Source organism: Barbatula barbatula (genome assembly GCF_947034865.1).
Source record: "Barbatula barbatula genome assembly, chromosome: 9".
Lineage (NCBI taxonomy): Eukaryota > Metazoa > Chordata > Actinopteri > Cypriniformes > Nemacheilidae > Barbatula > Barbatula barbatula.
The window spans coordinates 1753021-1773756 of NC_136772.1; the positions used below are offsets into that span (position 1 = coordinate 1753021).

Here is a 20736-nt window from a genome sequence, read left to right on the forward strand (position 1 = left end):
CGCGATGTGCTTAAAACAATGGTGTAAATTGCCCAAGCAGGACTGTAATTGTTTATGAAGATGTAAATTGCTCTGCAGTGGGAGAAACTAATAGCTTCTGCGGGCAGGAAAATGAACTATTCTGTGGGGGAGGCTATTTTCTTTATGACTGGTATTTTTCTTTTTTATTAAAGATAATACAGTCAGAGGCTGGCTGTAAAACAGTGTGTTTCTGTATGAAATCGTGTTGATATTGGGCTTTTTTTCATTCATCAGGGGCCTGTTTCATGACTCTAATGGGCACAATCATACTAGAGGAGGTGATGAGCTTCTCCGGCAGATATGAGCTCATTTTTACTTGTAATACGTCTGGATATGATCACGAAAGCCCCTAAACATGTCCTAGTTTAACTGTGCCCTGAGATTTCTGTATAGGCCCATTATTTTCGACTGAAAATGAGGATATTTCATCCACTTTTGATATTTAATAACACACAGACAACTTGGGACAATAACGTATGTGTTGTGGGTAGTTGCTAAGAAAAAGGATACTACTACATGCGTTGCTTTCATAGTCAACAAAACCACCTGGTGAAAACATGCAATTGAACATAACAGCAAGGAAAGATGCAGGTTTATAACACATTGCCAACACAAACAGTAATGCTTGCCTTAGCATCACCAATAGAATACTTAAAAGGTTGGAGAAATTTGACAAGCCATCTTTGAAAATGCAAATCACATGTATATGATTCACGTTAAATAGTAGGATATAAAGACATGTGCATGCATATGTATTTGTGTTCACAATAACTCAAGTCATTAACACAAAGATTTCTCCACGTGGTTTCTAGACTCACTAAAGCTTTTATTATATTTTAATTCAGATCCTTATAGAAATGACTGAGGGGGCATTTTCATTGTCCACTGAAGCAGAATTAAAACAAGTTAAATCCACAGTGAACACTACATAATTGCTTCATGTATGAGAGTAAAGTGTCTCTTTGCTGCCCCTGCTGGCAACGAACCAAAGCACATTACAGAACATTACAAAATGATGAGTTCATATCTTCCCAATTAGGTGTAAAACACTCAGACATGACTCAAATAAAAAAGGCAAAAGTAAAAATATAGTTTTATGACAATAAAATCAAATAACCCTTACGAAAATTAACCATGGTTTGACTACAGTAAAAAACTGAAATATTTTCATAAGGAAAACCAATGACACATTTATAATAAACTATTTACTAAAACGTTCAAGCTTGTTATAAAATACAACAGTATTACTAGAAAGACACATTTACCTTCCTTGGTTTTTTCACACTTGTGTATCTTAACCGCGCTCATAAAACTTTTCCTCCTTGGTAAGCAAGTGCACTTCATTTGTAGGCGACTTCACGCACCGCTGCAAAAGACAAGAGACAGTTGTTTGTGTAAAACATTCAGATAGGCGGACACGTTTGTTTTTTATAAAAAAAAGGTATAAAAATAATCCAAATGTCATGCTTCCGATTTCAAAAACAGAAGCCTGATGTCTAAGAAGTGAACTAAGAATTATGTTCCTTGTGGTGAATTCTACAGTGCTCAACAACCGAGTAAAGTTTTTTTGCGGCCGTTGTTGTATGTCAAGTCAGGTCAGCTTTATTTATATAGCTCTTTTTACAATTTTTCATTGTTACAAAGCAGCTTTACAAGAAAACATTGACTATAAGTAAAACATAAAAGGTCATGGAAGTCAAAAGTCATATAGTGAACATGTCATATGTCATAGGTCATATAGGGAACAGGTGAAAAGGTCAGTGTCAACCGGGTGTATTTTTCCTACTTGTCATGCATAACGTCTCTTAAAATAATATGTTATTTCATGTGTACCTTAGCACCGCATGCTTGTTTAGTAGATTTCAGAAAGTTCTTGAAACACTCCTCAAATAGACCAAAAGAAAGGAAATATTTTAAGTTTTTGAGATGAAATTTGTATTAAAATGAATGTAGATACCACATGTTATGTTTGTGTACATTGTGTTTGAAATTAAAACTATATAAAAATGGTTACAAACTGTGTGTGATGATGATGTTTATCATACTGCGTCTGCTTCAGTCTGGTAGTGCGGGTGCTAAATGTACTGCGGCACAAAGTCCACTAGATGGCAGCAAGAACCCAGAGTCTTTCCACCCTTCATAAAAAATGAGTTAAACCAGGGTTGATGGAAAGACCTTTTATCACATTAAAATGATGATCACTCTTAAAATCATCCTCGGGATTTTTTTACCAAAACTTCTAGTTCACTTTTAATATTGTTAAAGGAAAGGGCAATGTGTTGCATTTCAGTAATAATTGCAATCTAACCCTCCTGTTAAAATAAACCGTTAAAACTGCCACATTCAATTTGAGGAATTCTTGAGATAAACAAACTTTAGCAGTCAGATGCAAAACAGAAATAAACATCTAGAGTTTTTCAGTGGTGTTGTACAATACCTTTGGCTCTTATGATCTCTTCAAAAAGAAACCGCACTGAGACTGGGGAGGCAGTGTGACTATAACTGGGATCTTTTTCCCTATTTTATTTTTTGGTCAACATAAAACGGAGTTTGGTTCTTTGAAAAAGGTGTAGAAGCACCCTTAGAGATGTCTCTTTGGCTGCCGGCCAGACTTAGTGTTGTGGAGACAGACAGACTACCCACAATCCCACAGTCCTCTGAGGGCCACGCTACAGACAGACAAACAGTGTCCGTGTGCGTTTTAGTGTCTGGATCATTTTATTCTAACACTTTGTTATGCCACAAATACTCAAATCTTTGGCCACTGTGGATTCAGTGTATCACGGGAGGCGTTACATCAAATTTTGATGTACACTGGACATCAGGTGGGAAGCAAACACAGAAATTAAAATAAAACAACGAAATTACCATGAACTGCCAAATTATGGACAAGCTTATTATTAACATGCCAATTTTTTTTTCAACTGACAATTTTGTTTTCTTAACATCTCAAAATTTCAATTGTTTGTATACTATTAGCTGCTAATAAATTCACAGCATCAACATAAACCATGTGCGAGTTTTCCTCCCTGCTAAAAGTTGCACTATTCTACAGTTAGTTGCATTTTATTCTTTGCACATCACATTTCTTTCTTGCAGTCCAGAACCTGTATGAAGAGACCAGACTCACAGATTGAGACCTGTGATGTAAACACTCGCACACCTGAGAAGAAAGTCAGTGCACTGTGGAAATGTGACACTGGGCTGTTTCATTGGGATGGGCAGTTTTCTGATCACGCTGTGACGGGTTGAGGATCTGGAAGTCTTTTGAAGCACAAAGTCAATTTGCATTGAGGAAAAGCAGGCTGTGATGGTGCAGGGCAGTTACTATGGTTACGTGTGCAGGTCAGATACAGATGAGGGTGAGGTAACAAGCCCGTTGAAAACACACAGTACATTGAGCTTGTTTTGATAACATCGTGGGATAAATGTGTTCAGGAAAGAGTTTAAAGTCTTTAGCCATAAATCAAAAACACAGACTCTGAGGCGTAATGCCATAAAGGTGTTGTAAAAATCAAAGCCTTGATTTTCACAAAAATTCAGGGATCTCGTTCATGGTTAAATGCTATATTATTTTCATGCAAGCTTTCTTAACAGGACATGCAAAGTTTTAATCCTGCATGCTTTTATGTCTTATACACAAAAGCAAAACACAAAAGCTATTTTGAAAAATGTTGGTAACCAAAAAGCGTTGGTCCCCAGTGACTTCTATTGCATTAATCCAAAATCAATGCAAGTCACTGGGGACCAACGCTTTTTGGTTACCAACATTTTTCAAAATAGCTTTTGTGTTCTGCTGAAGAAAGGAAGTCATACAGGTTTAAAATGACAAAGGGACATAATGAATACATTTTCATTGTGAAGGTAATCTATCTTTTAATAAACATTCTGGGCCCAACAGGGTCATAATATAAAACCAGAGGTACATTTTAGGGTTCGTATTTAAGCTATTATTACTTTAATCGTTCATAAAAACTAAACATTTAAATCAACACAGAGAACATATTTAATTCAATACCTATAAATAAGTGACACTTTATGTGACTTTGTGATTCAAAAGACCTCATGTACCCAAACCTTGACGGTGTGATAAAACAAAACTATAATCATATTTAAAGGTTAAACCTCCCCCTTTTGTTTTTATGAAAGAATTGGAAAAATACCTAATGTCAATTAAATTGTCTGAGAACAAAAAAGTTGTTATTACATTATCGACGTGTAGTTCTTTTTTCTTTGTTTAATGTTATGTAATTCTCTTCATTTGTTAATAGCATGACTCTTTACCCTTGGTTAATTTATTTATATTGTCCGTACTAAGTACTGTATATTATTAGCAATAATACAAAAATGGATGAAATTCTATACATTGGGAGCTATAAAATTGTGCTTTTTTTGGTGATAATGTTGCCAAGTTAAACACTGACGTACCGTAGCTTGTCCAATGATGACCCATAAAAAAGTAGTATACTTCACCCTTTACTTTACTTTAAAAACATCCAGGGTTACCCAGAAAAGATTCAGGACTACAGTCCCATCAGCCCAGGTCTAAAAATACACCAGTTTCTACATTCATACTGGAGCAGAGATAATCGTGAGACATTGCGTGTGTCTGACCTAATTGTACTGTACACAATCATTGCAGTTCCCTTTCTGTCGGTCTCTCGACGTTGTGTCGAAGCCGACAGATGGGGTTCGCCCTTGAGAACCAATCGTCTCTGACTATTTTGAAAAGGCCAATGAAATTTGGCGAATGAAATTTGCATGCCGGGCTCCGCCCCCGGATATCCGGGTATAAAAGGGGAGCCGGCGTGCTCATTCATTCACCTTTTGTTCTTCGGAGCCTTCGCATCTGATGACATTCTTCGAATTGCCGATTTCTACGACGCGGTGCAGCGGAGATTCCCCTGGGCGTCCTGGCAGTTCCTGAGGTATTTTTCTAAAAGAGCAATTTCCTCAGCGTGGCATTGCCCGCTGATCTCTTGGGTGCAGTACACTCATCGAGGACGGGGACGGACACGGTGGTTGCCGCAAGTGTTCGGGGGTCCGATCACTGTGGCAGCCTCGTGGATTCGTCCTGCCCGCACGGCGCGCGGATGGCTATTCAGACGTTGCGTCACTGCGCGCGGATGGCTAGTCAGACGTTGCGTCACTGCGGGCGGACGGCTATTCAGACGTTGCGTCACGTTGGCTACGTTCTGTCAAGAGCAAGCCACCACCTCGTTTGCTTCCCGTTCTGTGACCGCAGCGGCTACGGCCCTGCCGTCAGCGGCGGCGAGCAGCGAGGGTGATGTGGGGATTATCGTGAGCGTTAATCCGTCAGCCGGTCGGCTCGCGGACCGCTCGCGCCCCGTCTCGCTTGTTTAGCAGGTCCCCAAGGATGGTCCTAAGCCATCTTATTCCTCAGCCACGCGCTCGGACACGAGCCGTGGAGATGAGGTGTCTCTTGCAACATCGGAGCGCGACCTGCTGGCATCAGACTCTGGCGATTCCCTGAAGCTCCCTCCCTCGGGAGGTCGAGCACAGGTGAGAGCAGACGTCAAGATGTCAGCCATGCTCGCTCGGACCGCCGTGAGCGTCGGGTTGCGGTGCAGCCCTGGTGCTCGCGGCTGGGTACTCGCACATTGGGCCCGGCTCAAGTGCCAAGTTTTACCGAGCTGCATAAGGAGTTCAGTAAGACCTGGAGCGTCCCTTTCGGCGCGCTTCCGTCTAGCTGACTCTATCGCCCTCTCTTCCCTCGGGGCGGGGAGGCAGCTAGGGACTATGTCAATGCACCCTGGGTGGAGCATGCAGTCGCGGGTATCCGCAGACGGCGGCCACCTGGGGGGCTTGACCTAGACTCACCGTCCAGGGCATGTAAGGTCTCAACATCTCTGGTGTTGAGGCTGGCAGTGCCGTGGACCAAGCTGCCTCCACTCTTACGCATGGCCTTCCTGCAGGCCAGGGCGCTAAAGAGAGCCCCACGGGGTAAGACCGACCCAAGTAGTGCCGCCGCCGACTGGCCCTCCGGGGACCGCGGTGGCAGCGCAGGCTGGGTCGGACGATGTCCACATCAGTGGCCCGGAAAGATGCCTCGGACCCAATCTTGCGCAGGGGGGCGATGTCGAGAAAGACCACTTTCCCGACTCCCCTCTCGCAAGGTCGGCTGATTGGTGGCGCTGTCAAGGACTGCTCCAGCAGCCTTTTGACAGTGTAGAAACAGACCGGCCTGCTGTGACCCGGCCGCCTTTCGGCCGTCGAGGTCTCGCACGTGGTCTGCCCCCAGCAGCCCTGGCCTTCTCCAGCGTCGACTCCGGTTCTGGTGCCCCCGCAGGTGGCCCCCCGGAGGAGGACGTCAAGAGAAGGACCACCTAGAGAGATTGAACCATCGGGCCCGACCCAGCCTGGGTTGCTGGATGGTCGGACTGGGGCGGTCCCTGCCGCGTCCCAAACACCTTCTGGGCCCCTTCGGGGGCCTAGTGCCCGCCTTCTCACAAGGAGAGGTCTCTCTCTGGGTCCCACTTGCAGCCGCTCTCACCCTCTGAAAGATGGTGTTCGGCAACTCGACGTTGCGTCGTGGTGGCACGCAATGACGAGTATAAAGCAGCCCTCAGCACTCTCGCTTCGACGGTGCGTCGAGCTGCGCCATCGCCTGGCAGGTGATTTAGCGGAGCCGTTCCCCCCGGGGAGAACAGCACTGCTAGTCATTGAACCAACCCCCGCGGGTTGATGAAGTAGATCGCAGCCCCCCCTGTGAGGTCTCTGGGTGCTTGGTTAGCATTTCAAACCATCACGGTGGCTGGGAGTGTGGTCCGTCTCGGCATTCGATCCAGCTCGCCAGACCTCCGCCGGACTTCAGGCATCCTCTTACCTCAGCAGAGGCAGGGATGTTCCTGTGCTCCAGGCCGGGGCTGCCACCCCTCTGGCGAAGGCGATCGAACCGTCCCCTCGGCCGAGATGTCCAGTGGCTTCGACAGCCGCACTTCATCATCCCCAAAACCAGGGGTCGCTGCATACCTTGAGCAGCACCTTGCAAGGGTGCCGTTCGGGAGGCGCAGAAGCGCGTCCTGGTGTCTGTCAGACGCCAGGAGTGGTTCATGACAACTGACCGCATACTCTCATGTACAGTTCCCTCGGCACTGTCGAGGGGCTGGCATGTCAGTAAACGGGTCAGCCGGGAAAAAGAGAGCAGCTCTCCCTGGCGCGGAGCTCCCCCTTTTCCTGGTAGAGAACTCAACACTGTCTCCATGACGGCGTGCTCGCTCACGAGCACGCACAATCAGTGCTGAGCTGCTTGAACTTTCAGGCAGCAGCCAGCGGTACCCTGAAATCAGTTTCAGAGGCTCCTGGGCATGGTGTCCTCGGGGGTGGCCTGTCCCCCTCGGGTTGACGCACATGGGACCGCGACAGCACTGACTACAGAGATGAGTTCCCTGGAGAGCGTGGCGCACCGGCAGTAGGCGTATCGTCATTACACCTGCTGCCGTCGCATCCTAACCCCGAGCAGGTCTTGAGGCCGGTCGTGGAACGACAGACGCCTCCCTACGGGGTGCGGGTGCGGTGTGCAATGGGCGCGCAGTGTCGGGTCGCTGGACGGGCCCCCGCCTGCGTTGGCAGATCACTGCCTTCAAGTTGCTAGCTGTCCTGCTTGCACTGATGAGGCTCCGGCCTCTCGTGCAGAGCCAGCATACTGGCCCGGACAGCACGACCGGCGTAGCGTACTAAACCTCAGGGTGGCACTCGCTCGCTGCAGTCATCGCAACTCGCCCAAAACGCCTCCTCCCGTGGAGACAGCAGGTGGCAAAGCCCCTGCAGGTCACATGCCCACCGGGTGTCCTGAACCAGACAGCCAAGCGCTCTCTCGTCAGTTGACACCCCGTGGGAAGTGATGACTCCACCCCTGCGGGCTGGCCTGGGTGTGGTTTGGGCGGGCACAGGGGGACCTGTCGCCTCCCTGAACACCACCCAGTACCGCTGGGCATTCCTTGGACGAGGACCCCCTCGACACGGAGGCCCTAGCGCGCAGCCTCCAGTGGAGACAGCAGGTGGCAAAGCCCCTGCAGGTCACATGACCACCGGATGTCCTGAACCAGACAGCCAAGCGCTCTCTCGTCAGTTGACGCCTCGTGCGAAGTGACGACTCCACCACTGCGGCCGGCTTGGGTGTGGTTTGGGCGGGCACAGGTGGACCTGTTGCCTCCCTGAACACCCCCCAGTGCCGCTGGGCACTCCCTGGTCGAGGCTCCCCCCTCGACACGGAGGCCCTAGCGCGCAGCTGGCCGCGGGACAAGCGGAACTACGCTTCCCCCCAGTGAGCTTCATTGCGCAGGTCCTGTGCAAGGTCTGGGAAGGGAGTATCAAGTGCTGCTAGTTGCGCCTTACGGGCCCAACTACACTTGGTCCTCGGAGCTAATACTCCTGACGACAACTCCCCCTGGCCAAATCCCCTGGCGAAGGGCCTACTCGCAGGGGATGGACACGTGTGGCGTTCGAGCCGGACCTCTGGGTCTGGCTCCTGGATGGGACGAGGAGTTCCTGGATGACCTACCCCCCTCAGTGGTGGAGACTGTCACTCAGGCAAGGGCCATGCCCACAAGGCTGGATGCCTTTAAGTGGCGCCCCTTCTCGTCCTGGTGCTCTTCTCGAGGAGAAGACCCGCGGAATTGCTCGCTCAGGAACGTGCTGTCCTATTGCAGGAGAGGCTGGGGAGTAATCTCCCCTTCCACATTGGAACGTGGGTACCCGCTGTCGCGGTTATCACGTACCAGTTGCTGGTGAGCCTCTGGGGCGGCATGACCTGATTATTAGGAAGGTGGACCTTTGGGTCCCCTTTTTTCGGGCCCTGCCGAGAGCCCCTTCCTCGTTCTGCGAGGGGGGTTGGCTCTCCTGCTGGGGCTCGAGTCCATCCAGAGGGTGAGGCACCTGCAAGCATTCCGTGTCCACCGATTGCCAAATTTCAGGCCCGGTGACTCTCACGTGATCCTGAGACCCCGGCCGACTTACGTGCCCAAAGTTCCGCCGCCCCCCTTTGGGACTAGGTGGTGAACTTGCAGGCGCTCCCACACCGGGAGAAAGACCCAACCTGTACGTGGGGTGTCCAGTAAGCGCATTGCGCCTCTACTCGAACCACACTGAGGGCTTCAAGGCCCTGAGCAGCTCTTGTCTGTTATGGAGGTCAGCAACGGGAGTGCTGTATCCGAGGAGAGTTGTAGCGCTGGGTCGCACACGCCGTCACTACGGCGTGCCGATCCTAGCCCGTGCCCATTTGAGTGACGGTACACTCCGCTCGGGGTGTGACCTCCTCGTGGGCATCGGCTTAGTGCGCCTCTCTGGCAGACATCTGTAGAGTTGCGGGTTGGGCTACGCTATACCTCGCAGAGGCTTACAACCTCCGTGGGGAGTCGGCAGCTCGAGTCTTGCCAGCAGGTGAGACCAGCAGTCGTGGGGCGTACGCCTGCGCATAGCGCCATTCCCCTTCTGAGGTGGACCAGTGCGCTATGGGCTGCCTCCCTTCTTTCCCCAAGGGTGAAGAATAGGCAGTCCGTCCATCCATCAATAGCACTCAGGGCGGCGGGCTCGGCGGAGCAGCCCTGCCGCCTATGGCCGGGTATCAAGCTGAGTTATTACATATAGCTCTAACCGGACCTAGTGCCCCACACGTAGTAACCCCCCACTAGGGTGGTTCCGTCTGAGATGTCGTCATGAGATGGTTCCCCGCGTGGCAACCCATGACCTCCCCAGGTGGACATCCACCTTGCGGCATTCCGCACATACCTCCCATGAGTTCTCCCCTATTTGGTGAGACCATGTTGGTGTCTCCACTGTATTCCCCCCTAGGGTGGGAAGTGGTCTCCGTAGCGCACGTCCTCATTGAAGGAACAGCGCTTACCCAGTAGCCCTACGACTGGATGGCCCTCGCCAATGGGGCCGTCCGAGTTGGCAGAGGGCAGGGGCTACTCATCTTTGCCAAAAGCTCTGGGAGCCCCTGCCTGCCCACTGGAAGGTTACAAATTTCGCGATAGCGCTCACGTGTGGCTCGCCCAGGCCGGTCAACGTCGCTTCGCTAGAGATTGTGACGCGGCTAGTGCCGTGGCGTTTTCCATAGGAACCCCATCTGTCGGCTTCGACACAACGTCGAGAGACCGACAGAAAGGGAACGTCCCGGTTACGTATGTAACCTCTGTTCCCTGATGGAGGGAACAAGACGTTGTGTCCTTCTTGCCACGACAATAGCCGTCCGCTGCAGCAGTCACGAGATGCTCTCAGGCTCCTCAGCACAAAAGGTGAATGAATGAGCACGCCGGCTCCCCTTTTATACCCGGATATCCGGGGGCGGAGCCCGGCATGCAAATTTCATTCGCCAAATTTCATTGGCCTTTTCAAAATAGTCAGAGACGATTGGTTCTCAAGGGCGAACCCCATCTGTCGGCTTCGACACAACGTCTTGTTCCCTCCATCAGGGAACAGAGGTTACATACGTAACCGGGACGGTAATCCTGCATCCCGTTAATCCACAGACATGTTTTCATTCATGTGAACAGTGATTCCTGTCATTCATGTGGACATTTAATTCATTTATAATCATTTTTAAAGGGTGATGTTAATTAATGATAACCTAAATTCATACAGTTGTTATTAGGGAAACTTTGATATTGTATTGAGAGATTCCTGTTTTAATAGACAGACGCTGCTACGTGTGACCATAATCTGGACACTCAAGCATGTTATCAGTTGCGGTATTAAGTGCCAACATGTGTTTTCTCTCCAGTGGACAATTTCTCCAGTAGGGCGGCGCTGGAGAGATGCCAGACTTGAGGACATGGGGGTTGCCATGCCCTTTCACCAACCCAGATAACCTCCTCATAGAGATCCCACCCTTAAAGTCTCTCCTCTAAATCACAGAATGTTAAACCAGCAGGTGATACAACACAAAGGAAAGGTGATGACAGAGAGAGCGATAAAAACAAGAAAAAGTTTACGACGGGCTATGAAACCATCTGTAGCTGACAGCCGACAAGACGGCGAACGAGAGAATAGAGGAGAGAGACGGAAGAGTTTTATGACGGGGTGGCTGTGCTATCGCCGCGTGACAGGCGGGATGTGTCTGTTCTTTAGCGAATGTACATTGTGGCCTCTTCCCACGGGACACGGTCTCTCATCTCTAAAGATAGAACCTCTTGCATGGTGAGACGCTTATCACCTCTCTTAATGAACGGAAAAAAGCACAGAGAGATGCTTTGGGTTGCATTGTACTCAATTCAAGGCCTGCATACAGTACACACACTTTTAAACGTTGTGTGAAGAGCCCAAATCCAACTTGGACCCAAATTTCAGGGAAATGTTAAAAATGCAATACCAGACAAACTGGAATACAATGGCTGGTTGCCAGAGCACGTAAAAATGTATGTGCTCAATTGGAAAAAATTTAAAGTGAACCCAGTTGTAGTGTGAGGTGACCATTGCAAAAGCCTTATTTTATAATGTGGATCATGAATTACGACTCAAAACTGTTAGTTGTGTAACCGTCTTAAAAGTTTAGCTCACAATTAGTGGAAAGGAGAGCGGGGAACAGAGCTTCATTCAATGACAGCTAGGCCTGCTCTTGCATTTTTTTCATCTATATTTTTCCATTTAATTCAAACCAGCTGTTTTGAAAGTGAAATTACAACAGGGCAGAGAAAGACAGACAGGGAGAAGGGAAAGAGAGATATAGCCCAAACAAATCTGTGTGTTGTATCGCTATAAGAAAAGGCGGATGGCACCGAGCTTAATCGCGACGAACGGCAGCATATGAGACAGAGAGATGATGAGAGATTGAGGTGAGAGACATCGGAGCTACAGACGAGAAGCAGTGGTCCCAGCCTCACAGAGGATGGGCTCCCTGATGTGAGAGTTGGACTTGCTCCTCCTCTCTCCTGCTGCTTTTCAATCTCTTCTCATTTCCAAAGATTAAGAGAAAATGAACGTCCAATAGCAGCCTGTCACGAAGAAGGGCGTCAGCTTTTTGAATAAATCAAGAGCAATGCAACCCAGCATTGCTCTCTCTCCGAATCCATCACAGTAGGCATAAGGAAGAGGAAAGTCAACGAAATCATGTTTTCAGTAGAACATACGCGTCGTGGTTGCACATGAGAACCCACTGCCGTGATGCTATGAAGTTGCAGATGCCCATCAGGGTGTAACTATGGTGTTCTTACTGGTTGCTAGGGAACCAGGCTAGTAACTAGAACGATGCTATGCAGTTACTAAGGCATTCTGTGTGGTTGTTAAGGCTATACTAAGGGCTATGCAGCAGCTAGGATGTCTGGTTTCTAAGGCATTGTGAGGGGGTTGCAAAGGAAGTTTGGGATTGTTTGCTCATTTTCTTGAAGTGACGACAGCCTGTTAGATAAGAAAAACGACATTTCAAAGACACTGTTTGGGTTCCAGCATACAGCGTACCTGGCCGCTCCAAACCATCCAGATTCACATGGTTGCTTCAGTGTCGTCCCTGTGTGGCAAACATTGCAAAGTTTTATATATTGAAGGTCAAACATGACAGCGAGATCGCTCTGTTTACCCGTCCTCGTTCTGGTGTACCTGCATTTAGCAGCATACAGATCAATCAGACTATCTACAGCCTCAAAGACACTACTAGACTTTGCTTTGGTTCAGCACCTAGATTTGAATAGTGGACATCAAGTTACACTAAACACTGTACTTAAATTTTGCAAAAGTGTCCCTAAATGTAACCATTAAAGATGTACAGTATAAATATTAAATATTACAAATTCCTGGGGTCCAAAACACACATAGGCTAAATATACATTTTTCTTAATGTCTTTTGAATTCTGAGGATTTATTGACACTCAGAAATTCAAGTCACAAAAGAAAATGTAGGAAGCACGGACCAACTTTACATTTCAGGGCTAGTAGACCACTTTAAATTTTTTTTTCAAAAAGAAAAACCTTACATTTCTTTATAATGTCTGCAATCTGAAAGAAAAAGGGTACAAAAAATGTCAGTGATGCGTTACCGAGCCGCTGCCTTCCAGTCTCTCTCGTAAAACCAACACGGAAGTGACTTAAGCTGCAATCATTGACTGGCCGCTAGAGACTGGCTCCAAAACTCATTGAGCATCATGTTAAAATGCCCAATTTTTCAGCAGAGAAAAACATGTCTACAGCCCAATGGTGGAGCTACAGTTTTATATATGGGCTGGCCAGGGGGTGCCAAGGCTACTTCAGGGGTCCACAGACCATGACAGAAAATGTGTGTGTAACCGTGACCCAGAATTGAATTATATATACTGTAAATAAATCCTTGGATTTATGATTAGAGGTATATCTAATATAGAAGTGATAATAAACAAATGTGACAAATACGTCCATGTTTTATACAGTCTATGGGTAGTACACTTACAAATAGTACACCTTGGCATCTAAAGTGTGCTTATTAGTACATTAAAAGGTACAACAAACAAATGTTTACAGTAAATATATTTATCTAAACGGTCTAGGACCGTTTTAAAGAGTAGCGTCCCAGTGACATATTCTGTATCTTTTTTAACAGTGTGTGTATGACTACATATACGCGATAAATAAACTTGAACTCAACTTTGATCAACTTAAAACAAATTGTCACTAGCCAATATTAGTTTTAAGAGCCTACAAATGATACACCGTTCTCACATAAAAAGGTCTCTGCCGTGCTTGAAATGGCTTGTACAGATGAGGAGTAGAGTAGATCATAACAGGCTGTCTCTCACGCTGTGATTCATTTAAATCTCACACGCGGGATTAGTAACATCCCCTTTACCCGGTGTCAACTCACTCCCCAAAGTCACCAGGGCTGTACTGATGAAAGTACATCGTGCAATTTAGTTTGGATGAACCCTGTCAGTTCATGTACATCAGCTGCTGACCTTCACTGGTTAACATTTAGGATAGGACACTTTTCATTTTGCACATAATAGAAGGTTTGTGTGGACTGGTATAGGGACAATACATTATCTCTCTATATTTCACACAATATCAAGCATCTGTGTATTCATGCTGTTTTTCCACACACACATTTGTGCCGGGAGAATATCAATCTCGGTGTGATATTCTCGCATTAGGTCTAAATTACAGGCTCTCAGATCTTTCGAGTGCTTCTGTGTCTCCTCGTGACAGACAGCTCAGCACACACACATATAGAGCTCTCACTGCTCACTCGAGGAAAAGCTGAGAGCGCCCTGAAACATTTATGCTGTTGCTATACTGTGAGAAACGTACGTTACCACAGCGGCTGAACTGTGATCGAAACCATTCCACTTTTGGGAATGATGGCGATCCAGATCTGTTGTCACCATCGTGTTTTTACAAAATGAAGCATGACAAGACTATTGTAATCGGTTTGCATTTGATATTGTCATTGCTGTTGCATCTACGTTTTTACTTTACATGCTAAAAGCATTTAACCTTAAAATTTACATAATTGAGCCAACATCACATTGGTCTGAGTGTGTTACTATAGCAACAGTATGCATGTCCAGTACTTTCTGTAAGCATCAGCATCACCAACAGTGTCAACATCAGTGGTAAACCCAAAGCAATAACTCTTTAATGTGTTTTAATGTGTGCTTCTTTGCTTTAGGATCATTAACCTTTTCTGTGTGGGTTGAGGTAATTGTACAACTTGGGAATTTTGTCTTCAACATTTCTGATAAACAAAACTTTAACAAAACCAAACATCGAGTAAGGCAGGAATGTGACAGGGCATTTTGGGAAAAGAGCAGCGGGTGAGGTGAGGGGCTTTTTGTTGTTGTTTCAGATGTTTGCATTTCAATGCTGTCCGGCACCTTGTTTTTCTCAATGGAGCAGATGGCTTTTCAGCAGAAATACAGAGACAGATGTTTCAGTCTTCAATCTCTCCATTCTGTCTCCATTTCTTTTTTCACTGCCATTGAAGCTGCGTGCATGCAACGCGGGCTTGGAGATTAGCTTGAAATCTCTAGTAGGGCATATATGGATTAATGCAAACGCCCAGCGGTGGAAAAGCCCATTCAGTAAATTTGCATCGACAAGGTATTGAGGGTTAGTGAAACAGGGGCCTGGTGGTCATTTGGGGAGGGGATACAGGGGAGGCCGGATGAGAAGCGTGCTCAGCACCATGGACAGGTCACTTGATTGCGGCTGTACATTCTTTTTTACAAAAGACACATACTGATTAATGCCATTTATATGGCGAACTATTATGTTTTCTTTAATTTTAGCAAAATTTCTAGTCTTTTTCTGGTACATTTTTTGCAACCTTGTTTTTTTATATTTCACCTATTTCCATTTTCTTACAAATACAGTTATGCCTTTTGAAGATGCTTTTATCTGATATCACATTTCATGCCTCTTGGGATTTTGCGTTGCTAATGTAAAGGCAATGGTTTTTAAATAGATATTGGAATTACACGTGTAACATTTTCAGATTTTTGTCTGAAATGTTTGAAACTTTTACAATGATATAGAAATACGACCGAATTGAACTTTAAGCTGCTCGGTTACTACAACTGCAGCGAGTCACGAGCTCAGTGACTCTGCCCCCTTTACGCGTCATGGACGGAACGGGCGCAATGTGCCTGAATCTGCGCCGGGGTGAGTTTGGTTTCAGTCTGGGGTGGATGAGCTCTGCTACAGCCCCTAGAGGCGGATAAACACACTGTCTTCCGTTCGCGTTCAGCACCACCACGGGACTCCATACATCCGCGGACAGCGATGCTTCTCCACCCGAATCTCACCCGAGTCGTCCTCGCGTCCGATTCCTCTCGGTGTCGGGTTCGAGGAGTTCAGCCAAGGTTGCGACACGCGTGTGACCACAACCACCGTATCTGAGTTAACATCCACAAAAGGTGGCCGAAAGTGGAGAGATCGGGCGCTACATCTGACAAAGAGCTCGTGGTTCAGATGTAACTTTGTGGACGTTTGGGGAGGAAAACGGGCTTTTGTGCGCACATCCAAAGACTGTTGTCATCATGCCTGTAAGGAGAGGTCATGTCGCTCCTCAAAACACGTTTCTTGGAATGATAATACGGAAATTCGAGGGACAGAGTAAGTAAAACACATGAAATATATACTCGTTTCTTTTCATCTAGTATCATTGTGAAGATAAAGAAGTCATGCAGCTTGCAGGTTTAAGCTTGAACATTAAATAATTGTCTCTTTTTGTTCGGTCTCCCGTTTTGTTTTGTTTGTTCTATATTGTTTAATATATATGTTTAAAGCACAACAACGGTACAGAAACAAAACATTGCGGTCAATGGAACATAACTTGTACATTTGTATGTAATATTATTTTGAGAAGCATTAGGGGATCAGAGGAAGTCAGGGACAAAGAAAGAAACGCACACAAAGGCTCTCCTGGTAATGCATATCATGCATGTGGAAACATGAAGACTGGCACGCGACAGCTTTGCTGTAGCTTTAGTCGATTCTGTTTACAATTCAGTTCCATCTGTAAAAACATGTTTACATGCACAGCGTTATAGATTTGAAATGAATGAATGACAGCCTGCTCCTATTGAGATAAAACACGCGCAGAGTCGACCCACTGCACGTAATGTATATTGTACATGGTTGTACATCTTTATGCAATGCAAGGTTTATATAGTTTTGATATTGATGCATTTAATGTAACTTAACGGAAAATTATTAAATAAAACAATAATCTATTTACAAATGTCAGTGTAATAAAATGATTTATGACTTACATATGAAGAGTTTGGTTCCATAATAAGATGTTTAAATGTTTTTTTAAACATGTTTTTATTATGTTTACATGTTTTTCTTGTGTTTAATTGTGGTATTGCTGTATTTTTGTAGTTATCATGGCTCAAACCAACTGGAGTTTGATTACTGATTTACTGCATTTACTGTAAAAAAACTAACTCTTCATTATATAAGATATAGTATAATATATATATATGTATATATATATACATATAGTAGGGTAAAATATGGACAAACCCAACTGTTGGGTGTAAATAAAGCTTGTAAACGTCCAAATTCAACCCAACCGTGTTGACACAACCCGCCAATTCTCTAGTAAAACCCCTGGGTTGCCATATTTACAAAACACACATTTGGAATTCTTACACGTGTTGTACTTGTTTGTTTTTACAGATAAGAAGTTTATCATAGCCAATGCCCGGGTCCAGAACTGTGCTATTATTTACTGTAATGACTCATTCTGCGAGATGACAGGATTCTCACGGGCGGACATCATGCAGAAGCCTTGTACATGCGACTTTCTGCATGGGGAGCAAACAAAGCGACATGCGATTGCCCAGGTGGCCCAAGCACTCCTGGGGTCAGAGGAACGGAAGGTGACCATCACGTATCACCGAAAGGACGGTAAGTCTAAACTGGCTTTGCTTTTGGGTCAACGGTACTGATGTCTGTCAAGCCGTCCTGTCTCAAAAATACTCTCCACTGCTGATTGTACTTTTCACTATGTTTTGTTTGGCTTGACACGATGCATTCTGGGATTGTCTTGTCTGTGTAGGATATTTTCGGTACTGGCTTAACATTTGTTAAAAAGAAGATATCTTAGAAGAGAGTTGAATTATGCTGTCAGTAGTGTGACTGTGATGTCTTAAATGCCGTTTAAGGTAGGCAGCTCACAAGGTCTTGATATGGAAAGAAATGAGAGTAGTGATTCACTGGAAAATCTCTCTCTCTCTCTCTCTCTCTCTCTCTCTCTCTCTCTCTCTCTCTCTCTTCAATATCGTAAGCGTCTCATTTAGTGTGGAGGAAAGCTGATTTCAGCTGAAGTGTGCAGTCAAGCACACACTCTAATGTGGGCATCCTTACACTCGCCTAGAGCTACTCAGTCAAATTCAGCCCTCGGCCTGTCCAATCCCCTCAAACACACAGGATTAAAGAAAACACAGACGCCAGCGTCTGTTTTCAGAGCTCGGATCTGTTTCCTCTCTCTTCGTGTAAGCAGCGTTTAAACAGTTACGAAGAAAGATACACAACTGATGTGCCAGAGGTCTGCGTGTGTTAGATGAGCCATGAGGTCTCCGTGTCTCTCTAAAATGCAAATTATTCTCTAATGATGCACTATTGCTTTCCTTTAGACCTAGACTTGGATTTTCTGATGTAAAATATGTGATCATAAATGTTACTTTTAAAGCAAGCACTATTTCTATTGCTTGAGCTTTTGGTTTGTTCAATCCATAACCTACTATTGCATACTTTGTTTGTGTGACAGACACATACTGAATGATTTCGTACATTTTCTATTTTTAGATTAAAAACTAGCCCCACAGCCTACGTTACAGAACAGTATGTAAAGTGGAATCCAGAACTTTATAGAGACTTGACATGTCCCCCTAGCAACAGCCTTGCAAATGGATAACATCCCACCAGCAACCACTCGATATGTGTAGCCATGCCCTGGCAACCGCTCACAACACCATATAAGTAACATTTCGTCGCTGTCCTTCCGAAACCTTGTATATAAAAATCATAATATATGGAGATACAAGGTTTCAGAAGGACAGCAGCGATCTGCAATTCTTTTAGAACATTTAAAATTCTAGTTTTGATTTATAAGTATTGATTGAATGAAAATAAATCATAATTGTGTCAACATAAATACGACCATATTATAAACGCTTTAAAGTAATTAAGTAACTGTGCTAATGTTATTTCTGTGTCTATCAATGAAAACCCGTAATGAGGAAAAGCATTAGTGCAATTCCATTGTGCTACAGAGCTGCCATATGGCAACACAGCAATTTATCTATAATGGCTCCGAGTTGCCATATGGCATTGATCGTATATTCTCAATTTACTGTTAAATGATGTTATACATCATATAGTTGAACAACGACAACAATTTACTTTCCATGAGATGCATGAGCATTGTGCAGAAATGTGCTTGAGAATCTCTTTAGCATTTCTCCTTCCTGTAGGGAAAACAAAAACAATGTTAGAAATAAATACCAGTTCCGTGCATCTTAAAAATGAATGGTTACTTAAAAGAAAGCTTTTTGAAATACAACCATGTCGTTTGTTCTGAATAGCTAGAAAATCGAAGAAAATGATGCATATCGGACATTCATACATAATAAACTGATGTTGAATCATCATATCGTATGTTAAGGGTTTAACCACACTACAGGCATCTTATAAAGGTACATACGGGGAGAATGTGTAAGTCAATGGTTCACCAAATGATGTCTGTAACAATTCTAATAGCCCCAGCTTGAGATGTATGTACAAAAAGCTTTTGTTTAATAGCAGAGGTGCCATTATCGCCTTTGCCGTTTCAGACGAATAAAGCAATTTAATAGCAGCGGGTGTTAAAAGGAAGGTTATTTAAACAGCTGTTTCCCCTGTACATGGATATTATTGAGCAGCGTTTTAACTGGTGTAAAAGTGGGGCTGAAGGCAGACTGAGTCTCATTAAGGAATCATTAGAGGTTAGGTTAAAGAGAGCTATCAGCCGAGAGTGAAACTCAACACACTGTACACACGGCCAACAATACATCACATCAGCAGAGCTCACCTGAGACATCAGACCGACTTTACCAACCTGGTGCTGCCTATTCATCTGCTGCCTAAGACACAGAGTGCCTTTGAAATGAGCTGATCTCCATCTCAGAGGCTTTGTTTTGCTCGACAGATCCTAAACAACCTTTTGCAACCACAAATAGGCATCTGCAACCTCTCAATATCACTCGGAATAATCGGCTAGCGTAACGGTGGAGAAAGTGAGCATCTCGATATTAAATACATTGCAAATGAAAATGCTTTATTCAGTTTGAATATTGCAAGAAAGTGCACATTTGCATAGTGCACCGCCAACAGCCCACATTTAATTGTAGAAAAAGGTCAAATGTTCATCAAAAATTGTACAAATTTAATAAAAAAAAAAATACTAACAATACGTTTTAACACCAAATCAAAATTCAAATACATGTTTAAACAATGAAAAAATAAAATAAATGCATTAAATTCCTTAAAGGTACTGATCACCCAAAAATACATTCTGGTAGGTTCAGTGGAACACAAAACAATTTTGAGAAATGCCTTTCTGATTTTGTGTCCATGCAATAGAAGTGAATGGGGTCCAGTGTTGTTTGGTTACCAACGTACTTCTTCAAAATATCTTCTGTTGTGTTCTGCATACAAGTTTGGAATGATAAAATAAATGCCAAAAAATAATGTTGATCCCGTTAATAACTTTATTAAGTTCTTCCTTGTCTATACTTGTTTAGGACACGTCCTGCTCTGTAGTTTCACATTACATCATCCTTCTTCGTCGCTCTCACTGAGAGAAGATGGCATTCGTAAAGACTTCACACACGACACCTCTAGCCCCTGAACACCGTTTTAACAAGCGGCTTTACACCGAATCGATTTGCAATCCCTAAGTCGCTGTGGAAGCAAATCAATGTGTGTCTGCGAGGCCAGACTCATTCCGCGGTCTTGTTCAGCAGACAACACACATGACCGCACCGCAAATTTGTCGTGACCCCAGGTGAGGAGAGTTTATTTAGTACTTCCAGTGCACGGTGCGGATGAAGGGGTTTGTGGGTAATAGGCTGTGATGTCAGCACGCTGTTGTGGAGCATATGGAGATGTCAGCACGTGTGCAGTGTTAATGGAATATCTACACCAGCGTGTCCTGACACTTCACCGCCAGCTCATGATGCATTTTGGCGCACACGCAAAGCTGATGATTTATTTGTTTTTTTATGCGGTTGCATGTAAGCG

General features: G+C 45.1%; 1 protein-coding gene across 1 annotated transcript in view; it reads left to right on the plus strand.

Moving 5' to 3' along the window:
* Positions 1 to 15559: 15559 nt before the first annotated feature.
* LOC306898821 (potassium voltage-gated channel subfamily H member 7) overlaps positions 15560 to 20736 on the plus strand; it is a 52587-nt gene continuing 47410 nt past the window's right edge. The window contains exons 1-2 of the mRNA XM_079464640.1: positions 15560 to 16059; positions 17131 to 17361. Coding sequence (XP_079320766.1) covers positions 15984 to 16059; positions 17131 to 17361 — 307 coding nt within the window. The 5' untranslated portion in view covers positions 15560 to 15983. The remainder of the gene's footprint in view (positions 16060 to 17130; positions 17362 to 20736) is intronic.